This window comes from Vicugna pacos, chromosome X (assembly GCF_048564905.1).
Source record: "Vicugna pacos chromosome X, VicPac4, whole genome shotgun sequence".
Classification (NCBI taxonomy): Eukaryota; Metazoa; Chordata; class Mammalia; order Artiodactyla; family Camelidae; genus Vicugna; species Vicugna pacos.
In genome coordinates, this window is record NC_133023.1 from 22,870,720 (window position 1) to 22,884,086 (window position 13,367).

General features: G+C 41.6%; 1 protein-coding gene across 1 annotated transcript; it reads left to right on the forward strand.

Moving 5' to 3' along the window:
- The first annotated feature begins 2,490 nt into the window (after nucleotides 1-2,490).
- Nucleotides 2,491-6,056, forward strand: LOC102533512 (melanoma-associated antigen B1-like). Its single transcript, XM_031673256.2, has 2 exons — nucleotides 2,491-2,561; nucleotides 4,459-6,056. Exon 2 carries the CDS (start codon nucleotides 4,517-4,519, stop codon nucleotides 5,564-5,566), a length of 1,050 nt encoding a protein of 349 aa, XP_031529116.1. The 5' UTR covers nucleotides 2,491-2,561; nucleotides 4,459-4,516; the 3' UTR covers nucleotides 5,567-6,056.
- The last annotated feature ends 7,311 nt before the right edge of the window (nucleotides 6,057-13,367 follow it).

Sequence of the window (13,367 nt, forward strand, 5' to 3'; positions counted from 1 at the left end):
TTTTAAGTCAGGCTGTCAGGTGGGCTAAATGAGGCTGTGGAAACACTGAAAAGGGGCCAGACCCTAGATAGTGGATCTCAGAGTTAAGAGACGTAAGCCTGGAATGGACAACAACCCTTAACAGTTACTTTAGAATTATGAACAAACCAGAGAGGAATCTCCACCTGGGGCAGGGATAAAACATGTCCTGTGCTCCTGTCCTAGTGCAGGTGAAAACAGTGCATAACCTAAGTGTTTTATGTACATGATCTCTAGGGAGTTTCTAAGAATAAAGATGATAGTACTCTGAAATCGGAAACTCGGAAGCCATTGGGCTGACGCTCTTTGCTATAGGCCAAGGAATCAGAGCCCATTCTATTAAAGGGGCATTCAAATGCAGTTTTTTGGTTGTAATTCTGTGATGTCTAAGAGAAGTGTAGGTTTTGGGTGATGATGAAATTATTAAAGATAGGGGTGATTTAGTTGAAAGGGTAGCTAGGAAAGAAGAGTTAGTCTTGGAACCAAATTCTAGAAGATTTATATTTCATTCAGCTGGAAAACCACCCCCACACTCAAAATATGATTTAATGGGGGGATTTACTTAGAAATTCTCTGTAAACAGCATTTTGGGCTGATTTGGTGTTCCGTGTTCTAGACTGCCACATATTCTCTGATACTTCCTGGATTTAAAAATTCCATCGGGGTGGGTAGTATCCTCTGGGGTCAAAATAATCATAATCACAGTAAAAACAGACATTGTGTAAAGTCTCAATGCAGTCCAGGTACTGCGCCAAGGGCTTTACATACATTAACTGCGTGCCACTAGCCCTAAAAGATAGACCCGAGCTCACACAGCTAATAACTGACAGAGCTTGGAATAGACCCCTGGTCTGAATTTGTCCAGAGCTCACACCGTACCACTCCTCCCAGCCTGAGGCTGACCATGAGTCAATTAATTCACTTTCTTCTACCACTTCACAATGTATCTCAAGTGATAAAAAGGATTCTGTGACCAAAACATTGGCTTGGAATACATACTCAAAGCAATACGAATACCAAAATAAATAAGAGATATGAATAAAGAAGAGAAAGAAACAATGCTCAGTGACAATATGATCATCTACAAATGAAAAATCAGATACCCTCAACAGATCAGGGGCTTACAAAATTACCTGGATCTATTCTACTGTGTAGAAAGTAAATGTTTTAGAACTACTCTAAGGCTGGCTGGTGAAGAGAAGGAATATATCAGCTTTTTTTTTCTGACAGCATAACATCTGTCCTGGGTTCCTAGATTTATGCTACATTTCCCTAATCTTACATCACCTTTGGGACAGAGACCCATTTTCTGCAAGATTTGCAATAGGGTAACTGGTCAGATGTTTGCGGGAATATGTATTTCCCAGGAAGCCTTTAATCAAGAGATAGAAACCGCTATGAAGAACCCCATGAATGAGGGCTGAGGAGACAATCACTCCTCAGTATAGGAGTGATCCAAAGACTAAGGGTAGTGACTTTAGTTCAGTAGAAGGAGGAATTCCAGGCTTTGTTAGACATAGTGAAAACAGTGAGTGAGGAATCATGGAAGGACTCAGCCAAAACAGTGAGTTCCCTTAGAATTGCATCCCTGATGACTGTTCTTGGAGGCCCTGAAGGCGTATGATATTATGAGGAGCACCCTGACTTCCAACTTGGAATTTTCAGGGGAGTAGGACCTTGATGTAAGTGGAGGAGCTTCAGGAAAGCAGAAGGTGGAGTTACAGGATTGGTTATCTGTCAAGAAGAGGACCTGAATGTGGACTAAGTATAGCATGCATGGCATAAAAGGAGGCCCTGGAAAATCTCCGATGCTGTCGTCCCCAGGAAGCCCTGGGCAGAGATATCAGGTTGATTTCACTCTGGAAAGTCTCAGCGAGGTGAAGACCCATGTCTAATAGGCACAGCCTCACTTTTGCAGAGGGAGGGACCTGGGCCCTCACAAGAATTCGTGTAAAGATCCTGAGTGTTTTGAGGGGACCCCCTCCCCAAAAGCAGAGGGGGCCAGAGTTCTGTACTTTTCTTAGCCCTGGCTGACCCAGAAGAGCTACCACAGAGTCGTCCCCTGAGTCTACCAGTGTGGTCTCAGGGAGGAAAGCGTCTCATCTAATAGGATCAGATAGACCCCAGTTCTAAAGAGGGAGGAGTCTTGGCCTTAACCAGCGTCAAGGTGGGGACCTAAGTGCTAGTGAGAGGCGCTCTCCCCCAAAGACGGAGGCTCACAGGGTCGCACCCCTCTTGTCAGGCAGAGGGGGTCACAAGCAGCAGGCCGTGACTTCCCCACTAGGGACTCCGGAGGTGAAGCCTTTGTACGCGGGCTGGAGGGCACGGAGGACCCTGGGGCAGGACCCTGAGGGAGGAGCCTGGGGGACCGCCCACTGGTCCCGCGGCGCGCTGCCCCTGCCGTCAGCCCTGGGAGACCCCGCAAAGGACGCTTGGCCGGATGCGGCTGCCCTCCGACTTCCGCTTCTGAGGCGAGGCGCTGAACCGGCAGACGCAGCGTTGTTCGGCCCAGGGCGGTTTCCAAGGACTCCTTCGGAGCCAAGGTGAGGGTCTGAATGTGGCCTAAAGGGACTTTCCTTCCCTCCCCCCACCCTCCGGTAACAGAGGTGACCCACCCACATTGCGCCCCTGCGAGAGGCAGTGTGAGGCCCAGGCCTGAGCTGTAAGGCGGAGAAGTCCTGTGGTGGTTGCCGTCTGAAGGCCTCAGGGAGGGGAGGGCCTTTGTCTAAAGGGGTCAGCCTCTTTAGGCAGAGGAAGTAGTCTTGTCCGTAACAGGTGAAAAGCTAACGAGGTGACGTCCAAAAGAGATGACTGCACAGAGCACCCCCCCCCTTTCCTGCCATCAGTCCTGTAATACCCTAGAGTAATTCAGAACAAGAGAACCCCATGTGTTTGCTTGGAGTGGGAGGTGGGGGGGGGCAATCAAATAGAGAAAGGCTTTTATCTAAAGGGGGCATGGACCTAGCGGCTGTTACGCTAAGTGAAATAATTTAGAGAAAAACATATACTCTATGATTCCACTTATATGTGGAATCTGAAAAACAAAACAAACGAACAAACAACTGAAACAGTTATAGATACAGAGAACAAAGGCGGTTACCAGAGACAAGGAAGGTGGGTGGAGGAGAGAAGTATGTGAGGAGGATTAGGAGGTACAAACTACTATCTGCAAAATAAATGAGTAGTGGATATTTAATGTAAATAGATGGATGGATGGATAGATAGATAAGTCAACTGTATTAGGTAGAGGGAGGAGTCTTGGCCCTAAAAGGGTAAGCGCAGGACCATCAGTGCTAATAAGCAGACCTCTCCTCAAAACAGGGAGCTGCACAGAGCAGCAGCCCTCCTCTTACATCTGGGAGTCCCCAAGCAAGTTAGCCAGATGTGGAGCCCCTGACTTCTAACTACTCAGGGAGGTGAGAGCTTTGGTCTGAGGCTTGTAGACTCAGGTCAGTAGAAGGAGGAATCCCAAATCCTAACCAGACTGGAGGTCAAAGGCTTGTATGAGGACTGAGGGAGCCAATGATTGCTGAACAGTGGGATCAGAGAGTGCTAGCAGGCATAGCCACACATCGTAAGGCTTCAGCCTGCTTGCTGCAGCTCTCAGCCTCTGGAGACGTGGGCAGTGTGGCCATGTAAGGCCACCCTCACTTCCACCACCGGGTCTCAGGGAGTTGTGGGCCATACTGTGAGGGAAAGTCCTCAAGTAAAGAGAGAAAGGAGCCCCCAGATCCTCCCAGGAATCAAAGTGAGGACTGTGAATGACACTTGAAGATACCACCCCCCTCTCCCACCAAATAGAAGGAACAATACAGAGTCTTGCCAGTCCTACATTCAGCCCTTGAAGGCCTGGAGGATGGTTGTCAGGCTGAGGCCCCTCATCTCTTTTTATCAGTTCTAAGGGAGATGAGATCTTCATCTGAAGGTGCAGTGCCAGTCAGCAGAAGGGGGGGTCCTGGACTCTAGGTGTAGACAAGATGAGGACTGAATGATTGAGGACCAATGAGTCTGGGACAGAGGGTCCCACACATCTGTCAGCACTGTCAACCCTGACAGTGCCCATGATTCAGTTCCTTCTCAAGGGCCCCAGTGAGCTTTGAGGTATCAACTTAAGAGCAGCACAGGAAAGAGGTCCTGGCCCTACCAACAGTTGATGTCATAATCCTGTTTGTGAACCAAGGGCACCCTTGAGGCCCCCCCTCCACTGTCAGGCCCTGTGGTCACTCCAGTCAGCCACAAGCAGAACAGGCAGGCTGTAGCCTAAGGCTCACTCTCACTAACTTCTTACACTGGATTCCCAGGGAATGAGCGACCAAGAGCAAGAGTCCAGTGGCATTTTAGAGTAGCACCCTAAAGAAAACCTGCAGAAGTGGCTTCTTAAAAGCCAGGTGGTATCTTGCTGCTGAAGGTGCTCACACGCTCTCATCTTCCCTCCTCCAGGATCCAGCATCTCCTACTATCCTGCCCACACTCCTGCCTGCTCTCCCTGACCATAGTCATGCCTCGGGGTCAGAAGAGTAAGCTCCGTGCGCGTGAGAAACGCCGCCAGGCCCGGAGTGAGACCCAGGGTCTTGAGGGTGCTCAGGCCACTGCAGGAAAGATAGAAGAGGCCCCAGCCTCCCCCACTCCTGTTTCTGGGGGCACTCCCCCGGGCTCTCCTACTGCTGGCACTCGCCAGAAGCCTCAGGGAGCCCTCGCCACTAGCTCTCCTGATGCAGGGGCTTCACGCCCAAGATCTGCTGTAGGTGCCAAGGGCCAAGTTAAGAAAAGTAAAAATTCCTCCCAGGCCTCAACCTCCAAGGAGAGCTCTCACGAAGATCCTCTAACCGGGAAGGTAGGAATGTTGATGCAATTCCTGCTAGAGAAGTATAACATGAAAGAGCCCATTATGAAGGCAGACATGCTGAAGCTTGTCAACAAAAAGTATAAAGGGCGCTTCCCTGAGATCCTTAGGAGAGCCACTGAGCGCCTGGAGCTGGTCTTTGGCCTTGACTTGAAGGAAGTCAAGCCCAGTGGTCACTCCTATACCCTTGTCAGCAAGCTAGATCTCACCGATGATGGAAGTCTCAGTGGCGGCTGTGGACTTCCTAAAAACGGGCTTCTGATGCCTCTCCTGGGTATGATCTTCTTGAATGGCAACCGTGCCACTGAGGAGGAGACCTGGGAATTCCTGAATATTTTGGGCATCTATGATGGGAAGCAGCATTTAATCTTTGGGGAGCCCAGGAAGCTTATCACAGAAGATTTGGTGAAGGAAAAGTACCTAGTGTATCGTCAGATGCGCAACAGTAATCCTCCTCGCTATGAGTTCCTGTGGGGCCCAAAAGCCCGCGCTGAAACCAGCAAGATGAAAGTCCTGGAGTTTTTGGCCAAGGTCAATGATACGGTCCCCACTGCCTTCCCAACCCATTATGAAGAAGCTTTGAAAGATGAGGAAGAGAGAGCCCAAGCCAGAGCCGCTGCCAGGGCTCGTGCTGCTGCCAAAGCTGCTGCACGTTCCAAGGTCAAGTCACGTCCAGCAGTTCCTCCCGCCCCTAGTGACGTCTGAGCAGATTTTTCACTTCATTTTTGATAAACGCTGCCAAGCTTTCAAGTAGTGAGAGGCTAAGTTGATATAAATCTTTTTGCGTTCCTGTTATACCTGATATCTTTCAAATGTTTCTTTGAATAGAATGTTTATTTAGGTTCAGAGTCCAAGTTTATAAATGACATGGATCATACATTTGTTGTTGTTTATCAGGTTTAAGAGTTTTGGTATTGTGTAGTACAGTCCTTGCATCTTTTTGGGTTTCAGAACAAGATTGATATGGCTTTGGGGTGGGAATTTTCTTGGAAATGTGAAAGAAGGCTGCAAAATATAGCTATGGTTTTAAAATAGATGAAAACAAAGTACAATATAGTCAAATTGTGATTTGTCTTATTCATCTTTGCATTTCTCTTTGGAAAATTCAAAGATACACACTTGGATGTCCTTAACTTACTCAAGAATGCAGATAAAATTAAGTAGTAATAAATTGCATTCCTTGCTCCGTGCCTCATTTATTCCCATCATTAATTGAGCATTTGCTCTTTGGAAGGTTCTGTGCCAGTGGTAGTGAAGCAAAGATAAAGACCCTGCACCTGCTTGTAGATGTTTAGAGTATAAAAGCAGTTATTATATAAGGAAAATGATGTGATGAACTCTCACATATAAAGGAGAAATGAAAAAAAGCAGTGAGGGTGGTTGTGGAGAGGTGATGAGAGCAGTGAAGTGTAAATTCTCTTAGCCAGGATGCTTTGGGGTTTAGGATTTTTGCAAATCCCTCCTTGGGAGGTAATTTTAAGTTCACTGTGTAGTGGGCTAGATGGGGCTGTGATCATGGCGAGGGTGGGCCTCAGAGTTGAGAGACTAAGCCTGGAATGAGACACGCCCTTAACAGTTACTTTGGGATCATGGGTTAACCAGAAAGATTCTCTACCTGGGGAAAGAATAGAAAGTGTCCAGTGCTCTTGCCCATTACTGGTGAACAAAGTGCCCAAACTAGGTGTTTTATGCATACTGTCTCCAGGGAGATAGTTCTCCCTTGCAGTGTGATGCCAAGAAGCCGCTGTGTGAATATTCTTTGCCCTGAGCTGGGGGAACCCGAGCCCACTCCATTAATTAGGTTATCTTAAGTGGAATTTGACATAACTCCTAAGTGGGGCTAGATTGTGACGGTGGTGAAATGAATGAAAATCAGAGTGTTTTTGTTGGGAGGGCGTTTGGAAGGGAGGGAAATTATTGTTCCTTGACACAAATTCTACAAGGTTTGGGTTGCATCCCGGTGAAATCCCTGCCTCCAAATTAAATAACATATTCTCTAACAGGAAAATTTACTTAGGTTTACTTACTAAGTGGCAGTTTGCACAAGAACAAAGTGGTGAATTTCCAGGTAAATTTGACCTCAGAAGCTCCTCTAAGAAACTGAGAGGGTTGTTGTCATAACCAGTTGCTATAGTTGCTCTTTATTCAGCACATACTGTGTAACAGTTTATGGGCGAGACTGCAAATGTTCATCCACATCCTGTCTTTCTCTCTTCCCGGGCTCCTGGGGAGACTCCATTCCTAGTCCACTTACAGTTAGGAGGGGTCATGTGACTCACCCCTGCCACTGATATATCAGTAGAAGTATGTTTGTCACCTCTAAAACAAGGTACATGAGAGCCAGTATGCCACCTCCGTGCTTTCTCTTCTTTCAGTGGCAAACATGAAGTGTCCATGTTAAGGTGTGGAGTCACTTGATGCAAACAGCCCGAATCTCTGAGTCACTTGATAGCAGTGAGCCTCTGCCATCCCCCATCGGACTTTATGTACACAAGAAGTAAACTTCTGTCATGTTGAGCCATTCACATTTCAGGTATTCTCGGTTGCATCAGTTAGCAGTTACCTTATCTGAGTGATATGCAACTACTGTTTCTATCGTTAGGCTCATTTAAATATTTTAATCACAAAGCTAATAGTGGTGTATATATTCTTGTTGTAAAAAGTTCTAACACAGATAAATCACAATCCCCCCCTCCCCGCCTCCATATAATATTCCTCCAAAATGCAGCTCTCTTTTCAACAATAACCACAGTGAACAACCTGGTGTGTGTCATTTTAAAGCTGATTCGAGGCTTTTTCATACATAGATGTGCTACAAAAATACATTATTTTTAAAACACACTGGCAACAATGTACATACTGTACCATGACTTGCTCCTGTTACTTAATGAATGTGAATTCAGGAGCTTTCTGTGACAGCGCTTATAAGACCCACCTGACTTTTTAAAAATGCCATCACCATTAGAAAAAGTCCCAGGCAGCCTTCTGGTCCTAGCCAACCTATAGCATGAAGCAGAACCTCCTCAGCCAACCTGTAGAACTGTGAGAACAAATGGTGGTTGTGTTAAGATGCTGAGTTTTGCGGGTCTTCAGTAGGCAGCAGAAGTGTACTAGTAAGTACATTAAGGGTTGCAAGCAATTCATATTTTAATTTTTTATGTTCTTTGTCTTCCACAGGGAGTCCACATATCAGTCGTAAAAATATTTTTAAAGGTTAAAAATAAACCTTAAAAGGCATGGGAAATTCCAATTACAGATGTTAGGGAAGCCTTTGAAATGGGAAAAATAAGCAAGTAATTTACAAAAGGAGTGAAATGACGTATTATTATTTCACCTACAAAAATGAGGAAGAAAATTACCTATAGACTATTCTCTCTCAAGACAGCAGATTAACTGAGAGAAAATTTCTATCAGAGGATAAGTTCCTGATAGTTCATAGCTTTCAACATAGTTCTGGGGCATGTTTATCTCCCACCATTTAGAAGGGCATATGCAGTACGTAGGAGCATGAGATTCTGGAACCAGATACCTGGTCTTTGAATCCCAGATCTACCATTTACTAATTGTGTGATTGTAGGTAAATAACCTCCTTGTGCCTTTTTTCTTATCTGTAAAATAGGGATGATAATAAGTTTAGCTATAAGATTATTTTGAGAATTAAATGTAAGGCATTCAGAGCAGTGCCTATGAATTCATAAGCATCATGTATTTGTTAATTAATATTTTATTATCAAAGCATCTTGCTGAATTTTTATTTTGCATGTTGAGGAATTAACTGACATTTAATACAGCAAGAATATGGGCCCTATAGATAACCTTAACACTTAAAAACTAAAATGTAGAAATGACAACCTTCTGAGAGGGAATCTGTCACATATATAGTCCCTAAGACACTATAGGAGGATTTCCACTAATCTTCATGAAGTCAATACAAAGTATTAATGTTTAAATAGTAGCCAAGGTTATCAGAAAAATTTCTTAGCCTTCATTCCCTATTTGTGTAGGATACATGAGGTGATTCAACAGAGAGAGTTTATTTTTTTGTCATTAGTGAATAGCTAAGTGGTGAAGACCTAAGGAACTCAGCTTTGACCACATCTTGGACTAAGTAAGATTTAAGGATTGTTTAGCATCCAAGGATCCCTCTTAATGTAATTTTTATAAATCTGAGAAAAAAAGATATTCTCATGATCACTTTTGAAGAGTCATATATGGAAGAAGGACTGGAATACATTGGAAATGCTGCATAATCAAAACACTGTTTTCATATATATTTTGTAGATTGTAAGTGATTTTTAACTTAATTTTCTAAGCTGGAACATTTTATGTCATAATTATTCGCTTCATAAGAAATTTCATTTTTATTCATACAAATATTTAGAATTTATGATTAGGTATGTGCATTTGGGCCAGTTGGACTTCCTTTATTTTATTTTTATTATTTTTTAACTTTTTTTTATTGAGTTATGGTCAGTTTACAATGTTGTGTCAAATTCCAGTGTAGAGCACAATTTTTCAGTTATACATGAACATACATATATATTCACTGTCATATTTTTTTCCCTGTGAGCTACCACAAGATCTTGTATCTATTACCCTGTGCTATACAGTATAATCTTGTTTATCTATTCTGCATATGCCTGTCAGTATCTACAAATTTTGAACTCCCAGTCTGTTCCTTCCCACCCCCTGCCCCCTTGGCAACCACAAGTTTGTATTCTATGTCTATGTGGACTTCCTTTATTTTACATCAGTGTACCCTTGGAACTTGGCATTCTGCTTTTGCAAATACAATGCATATATATCTGGCACAGCTTCATGGCTGACTCTATGGTTGTGCGTTGTGTAAGATGACGTTTATTTATTTATCATTTTTATTGAAGTATAGTCAGTTTAAAATGTGTTAATTTCTGGTGTACAGCATAGTGATTCAGTTTTATATATATATATATATTCCTTTTCATATTCTTTTTTACTATAGGCTATTACAAGGCATTGAATATAGTTCCCTGTGCTATACAATAGGACCTTGTTTATCTACTTTATCTATAGTAGTTAGTATCTACAAATCCCGAACAGCCAATTTATCCCTCTAATTCCCCTTTTACCCGTGGTAACCATAAGTTTGTTTGCTGTCTGTGAGTCTGTTTCTGTTTTGTAAATAAGTTCATAAAATGACATCTAGTTTGCTTCTCATTGGTTAGAATCCATAACATAAGTCATAATTATGTCCTGGAAAAATACATATTTCTAGTCCGGCTGCATTGTAGGTTAAATAGGCTGTGGGACCTGGCCTAGAAACTAATCATCCTTTATCATTCTTTCCACTTGGGAAAGGGCACCCAGCACTCTAAACAATCAACTTTATAACTAAATATATAGGATAAAAATTGTTTATAATTTGGGGTCTCTTATACTAAGGGGAAAATATTAAGACCACTCTTTTTGCAAAATATAAATGGAGAACTAAGACAAAGATAATTCAATCAGAATTTATATCATCACCTCAAGCTTTCAAGCGAAACTATAAGAATAATAGACTGTAATGTGTGTATGTGCTGGATGTCAATTTCCAGTTGAAGTTAACTACATTTTATTGATCTGATGAGCACATTTGTTAGAGAAAGCCAAAAGACAATGGAGATTCTCTGTCAAACTGTTATAATCAAAACCCCCTAAAGTCTGGACTTACTGGCTTAATAATTCCACATCTAGGAATCTATGGAAAGGCCTCTTTCCTGGAACTCTGATGCATTTGAAACTGTTGTGCCTACTCTCTCCTTTGCAAATTAAGCTCCTACCTTGGCTTCTGTATTAGTCAATGTAAGCTAGGTTATGTTAGAGTATCAAATTAATCCTGAAACCTTAGCATTGTACCACAACAAAGGTTTATTTCTCAACAATACTATGTGTTCAATGAGTATAGGGGAAGAGAGGAGCATTAGAGGTTTTGTCTGGAACTTCCTTATTCATTGAGGCAGGGAAGTGTGGCCAGAGAGTCTCTAAAGGGCTTTTCTCTGATTTATTCAAACCCATCACTTCATCCCCCATTTCACTGACTGAAACTAATCATATACCCTTGTTAGCCTCAAAGGGTCTGAAAAATGGAGCTTTCCATGTCATTAAGAAGAAGGAATATGAAATTGGATTTGGTGAGCATAGCACTGTCTCTGATACAGTTTTCAAGATCCTACCCTGTCCTGATTCTTCTGCCTCTTATACTGTTTTTTTCCCATTTCCTCAATGGACTTTTCCATATCACCTCTTAAATAATGGTGTTCCCCAAGTTACCATATTCAGTCCACTATTTTTTTCTCCCCACAAGTGTCTTCACCTACTCCTGCAATTCTAACTATGAACTATCTGCTGCTAACTTCCAGATCTATTATCCCAAGTCATGACCCACCTACAAAGCTTTAAATATAAATCCAATTATGAATGATTGAAGGATATCTCAAACTCAGTGTGAAAAAATATAAACCCATGACTTTTTCTAAACCTCATTTCTCCTCTTCCTAGATTTTTTTGTCCTAGTTAGTGGCAGCATTATATATCCAAGTCTAGATTCCTCCCTGTAATTCCCACCTCTTAATTTTATATGCCAACTTGACTAGGCTATGGTGCCCAGTTGTTTGGTCAAATATAGTCTAGATGTTCACTGTGAAGGTATTTTTAGATGTGATTAATATTTAAATCAGTAGGCTTTGAGTAATGCAGATTATCATCTGTAGTGTGACTGAGCCTCATCCAATCAGTTGAGGGCCTCAAGAACAAGGACTGAGGTTTCCTAAAGGGATTCAGCCTCAAGACTGCAACATAGAAACCCTGCCTGAGTTTCCAGTATGCCTGCCCTGCTATACAGATTTTGGACTAAGACTAATATCTGAGTTTCTACCCTACTGGCTTACCCTATGAATTTGACTTTCCAGGAGTAGGAAGTGTATATATCCTACTGGCTGGCTGGCTGACTTCCTCTCTCTCTCTCTGTCTCTCTGTCTCTCTCTATGTGTATATATATATATGTGTGTTTGTGTGTGTATGTGTGTGTGTGTGTATGTGTGTGTGTGTTTGTGTGTTTGTGTGTATCCTCCAATTGGTTCTTTTTGTTTCTTTGGAGAACCCTAACTAATATACCACCACACACAAATGAAAAATTTCCACTAATTATACTTCCTAAATGCTTCTCTATCCTCTCCATCCCTATTGCCAATGCTCTTATCCAGGAGTGTGCCATTTCCATCCTAGTTAATTGAACTTTCAACTCTGATATTGACCAGCATCAGTATCTTGAGATTACTCTTTTCCTGCTATTCATATTTTCTTTGTCTCCTCACTTACTGTTTAACTCTATGCTTCTCACAATTCTAGCAATCCCTTCCTGTTTGCTGCTTCTAAGTGATCAGCAAATCCAATTTTTTAGATATCCAGATTTTTTCAGAAGCATATCAAATTAAAATCAAGAGTTTCTTGTATATAACCTGGATGATTGTCCTGTGAGTTGAATGCATTTGTTTTGATACAGGGACACTGACTGCTCAAAGACCTTGCTTAATTACCTGCTCTACTGTGATATTATGGCTAGAATCTTGGACAGATGGAATGTTATTACATTTACTCTTGATCACACCACCAAATTTTTAACTTTATTTTTAATCAGGTAGCTAAGTTACATTAAATCAGTGGTCTACACTGATCTGTAAATGCTTTCATTTTGATCATTTCTTAATATATCTGTCCATCTTTCTTACTTCTTCACTGAATCTCCTTTCACTACCATCACTAGGGATCTCCTGGGTGATCAATTCAATGGGCACTTTAAAAAATATGTTTATTTTTTCAGTTTTATTAAGGTATAATTGACACATAGGAATTGTATATATTTAAGGTGTACAACAATATTTCAATATGTGTACACTGTGAAATAATTGTCACAAGCAAGCTAATTAACATATTCATTACCTCCCATAGTTAATAAAAGTGATATATGTGCACTACATATATTTTTTGAAATTTTAAAAAAGTTTAATACAGAAATTGAACTATCACCCATAATCTCATCACCTAAAGACAACAACTATTAACAGTTCAATGAAATCATCATTAACAATTTGATAGCACTTTATTTCAGAAATACGTGTCTATGACAATACTATATATTACAGAATTGTAACAAAGTGCCATAAAGCAGATTTCTTTCTTTTTAAAAATACTTTGCAAATATATTATGATGTTTTATTCTTCTAATATCAATGATTGCTCTGTATATTGAGTTGTACGTTTTATATATAACTTTATGAGTGGAACCTTAATCAAATTTTTTACACATATGAGAGTCTGTTTTATTGATATGTCTATTGTGGCACCAGTATAATACTGTTTTAATGATTATGCATTTAAAATACATTTCAAAGTGCAGTAAGTAAATTTCCTTCTCATTGCCCTTCTTTTTCAATATTTTTCAGCTATTTGCTATATTTATTCTTTCAGATGGCTTTTAAAATTACTT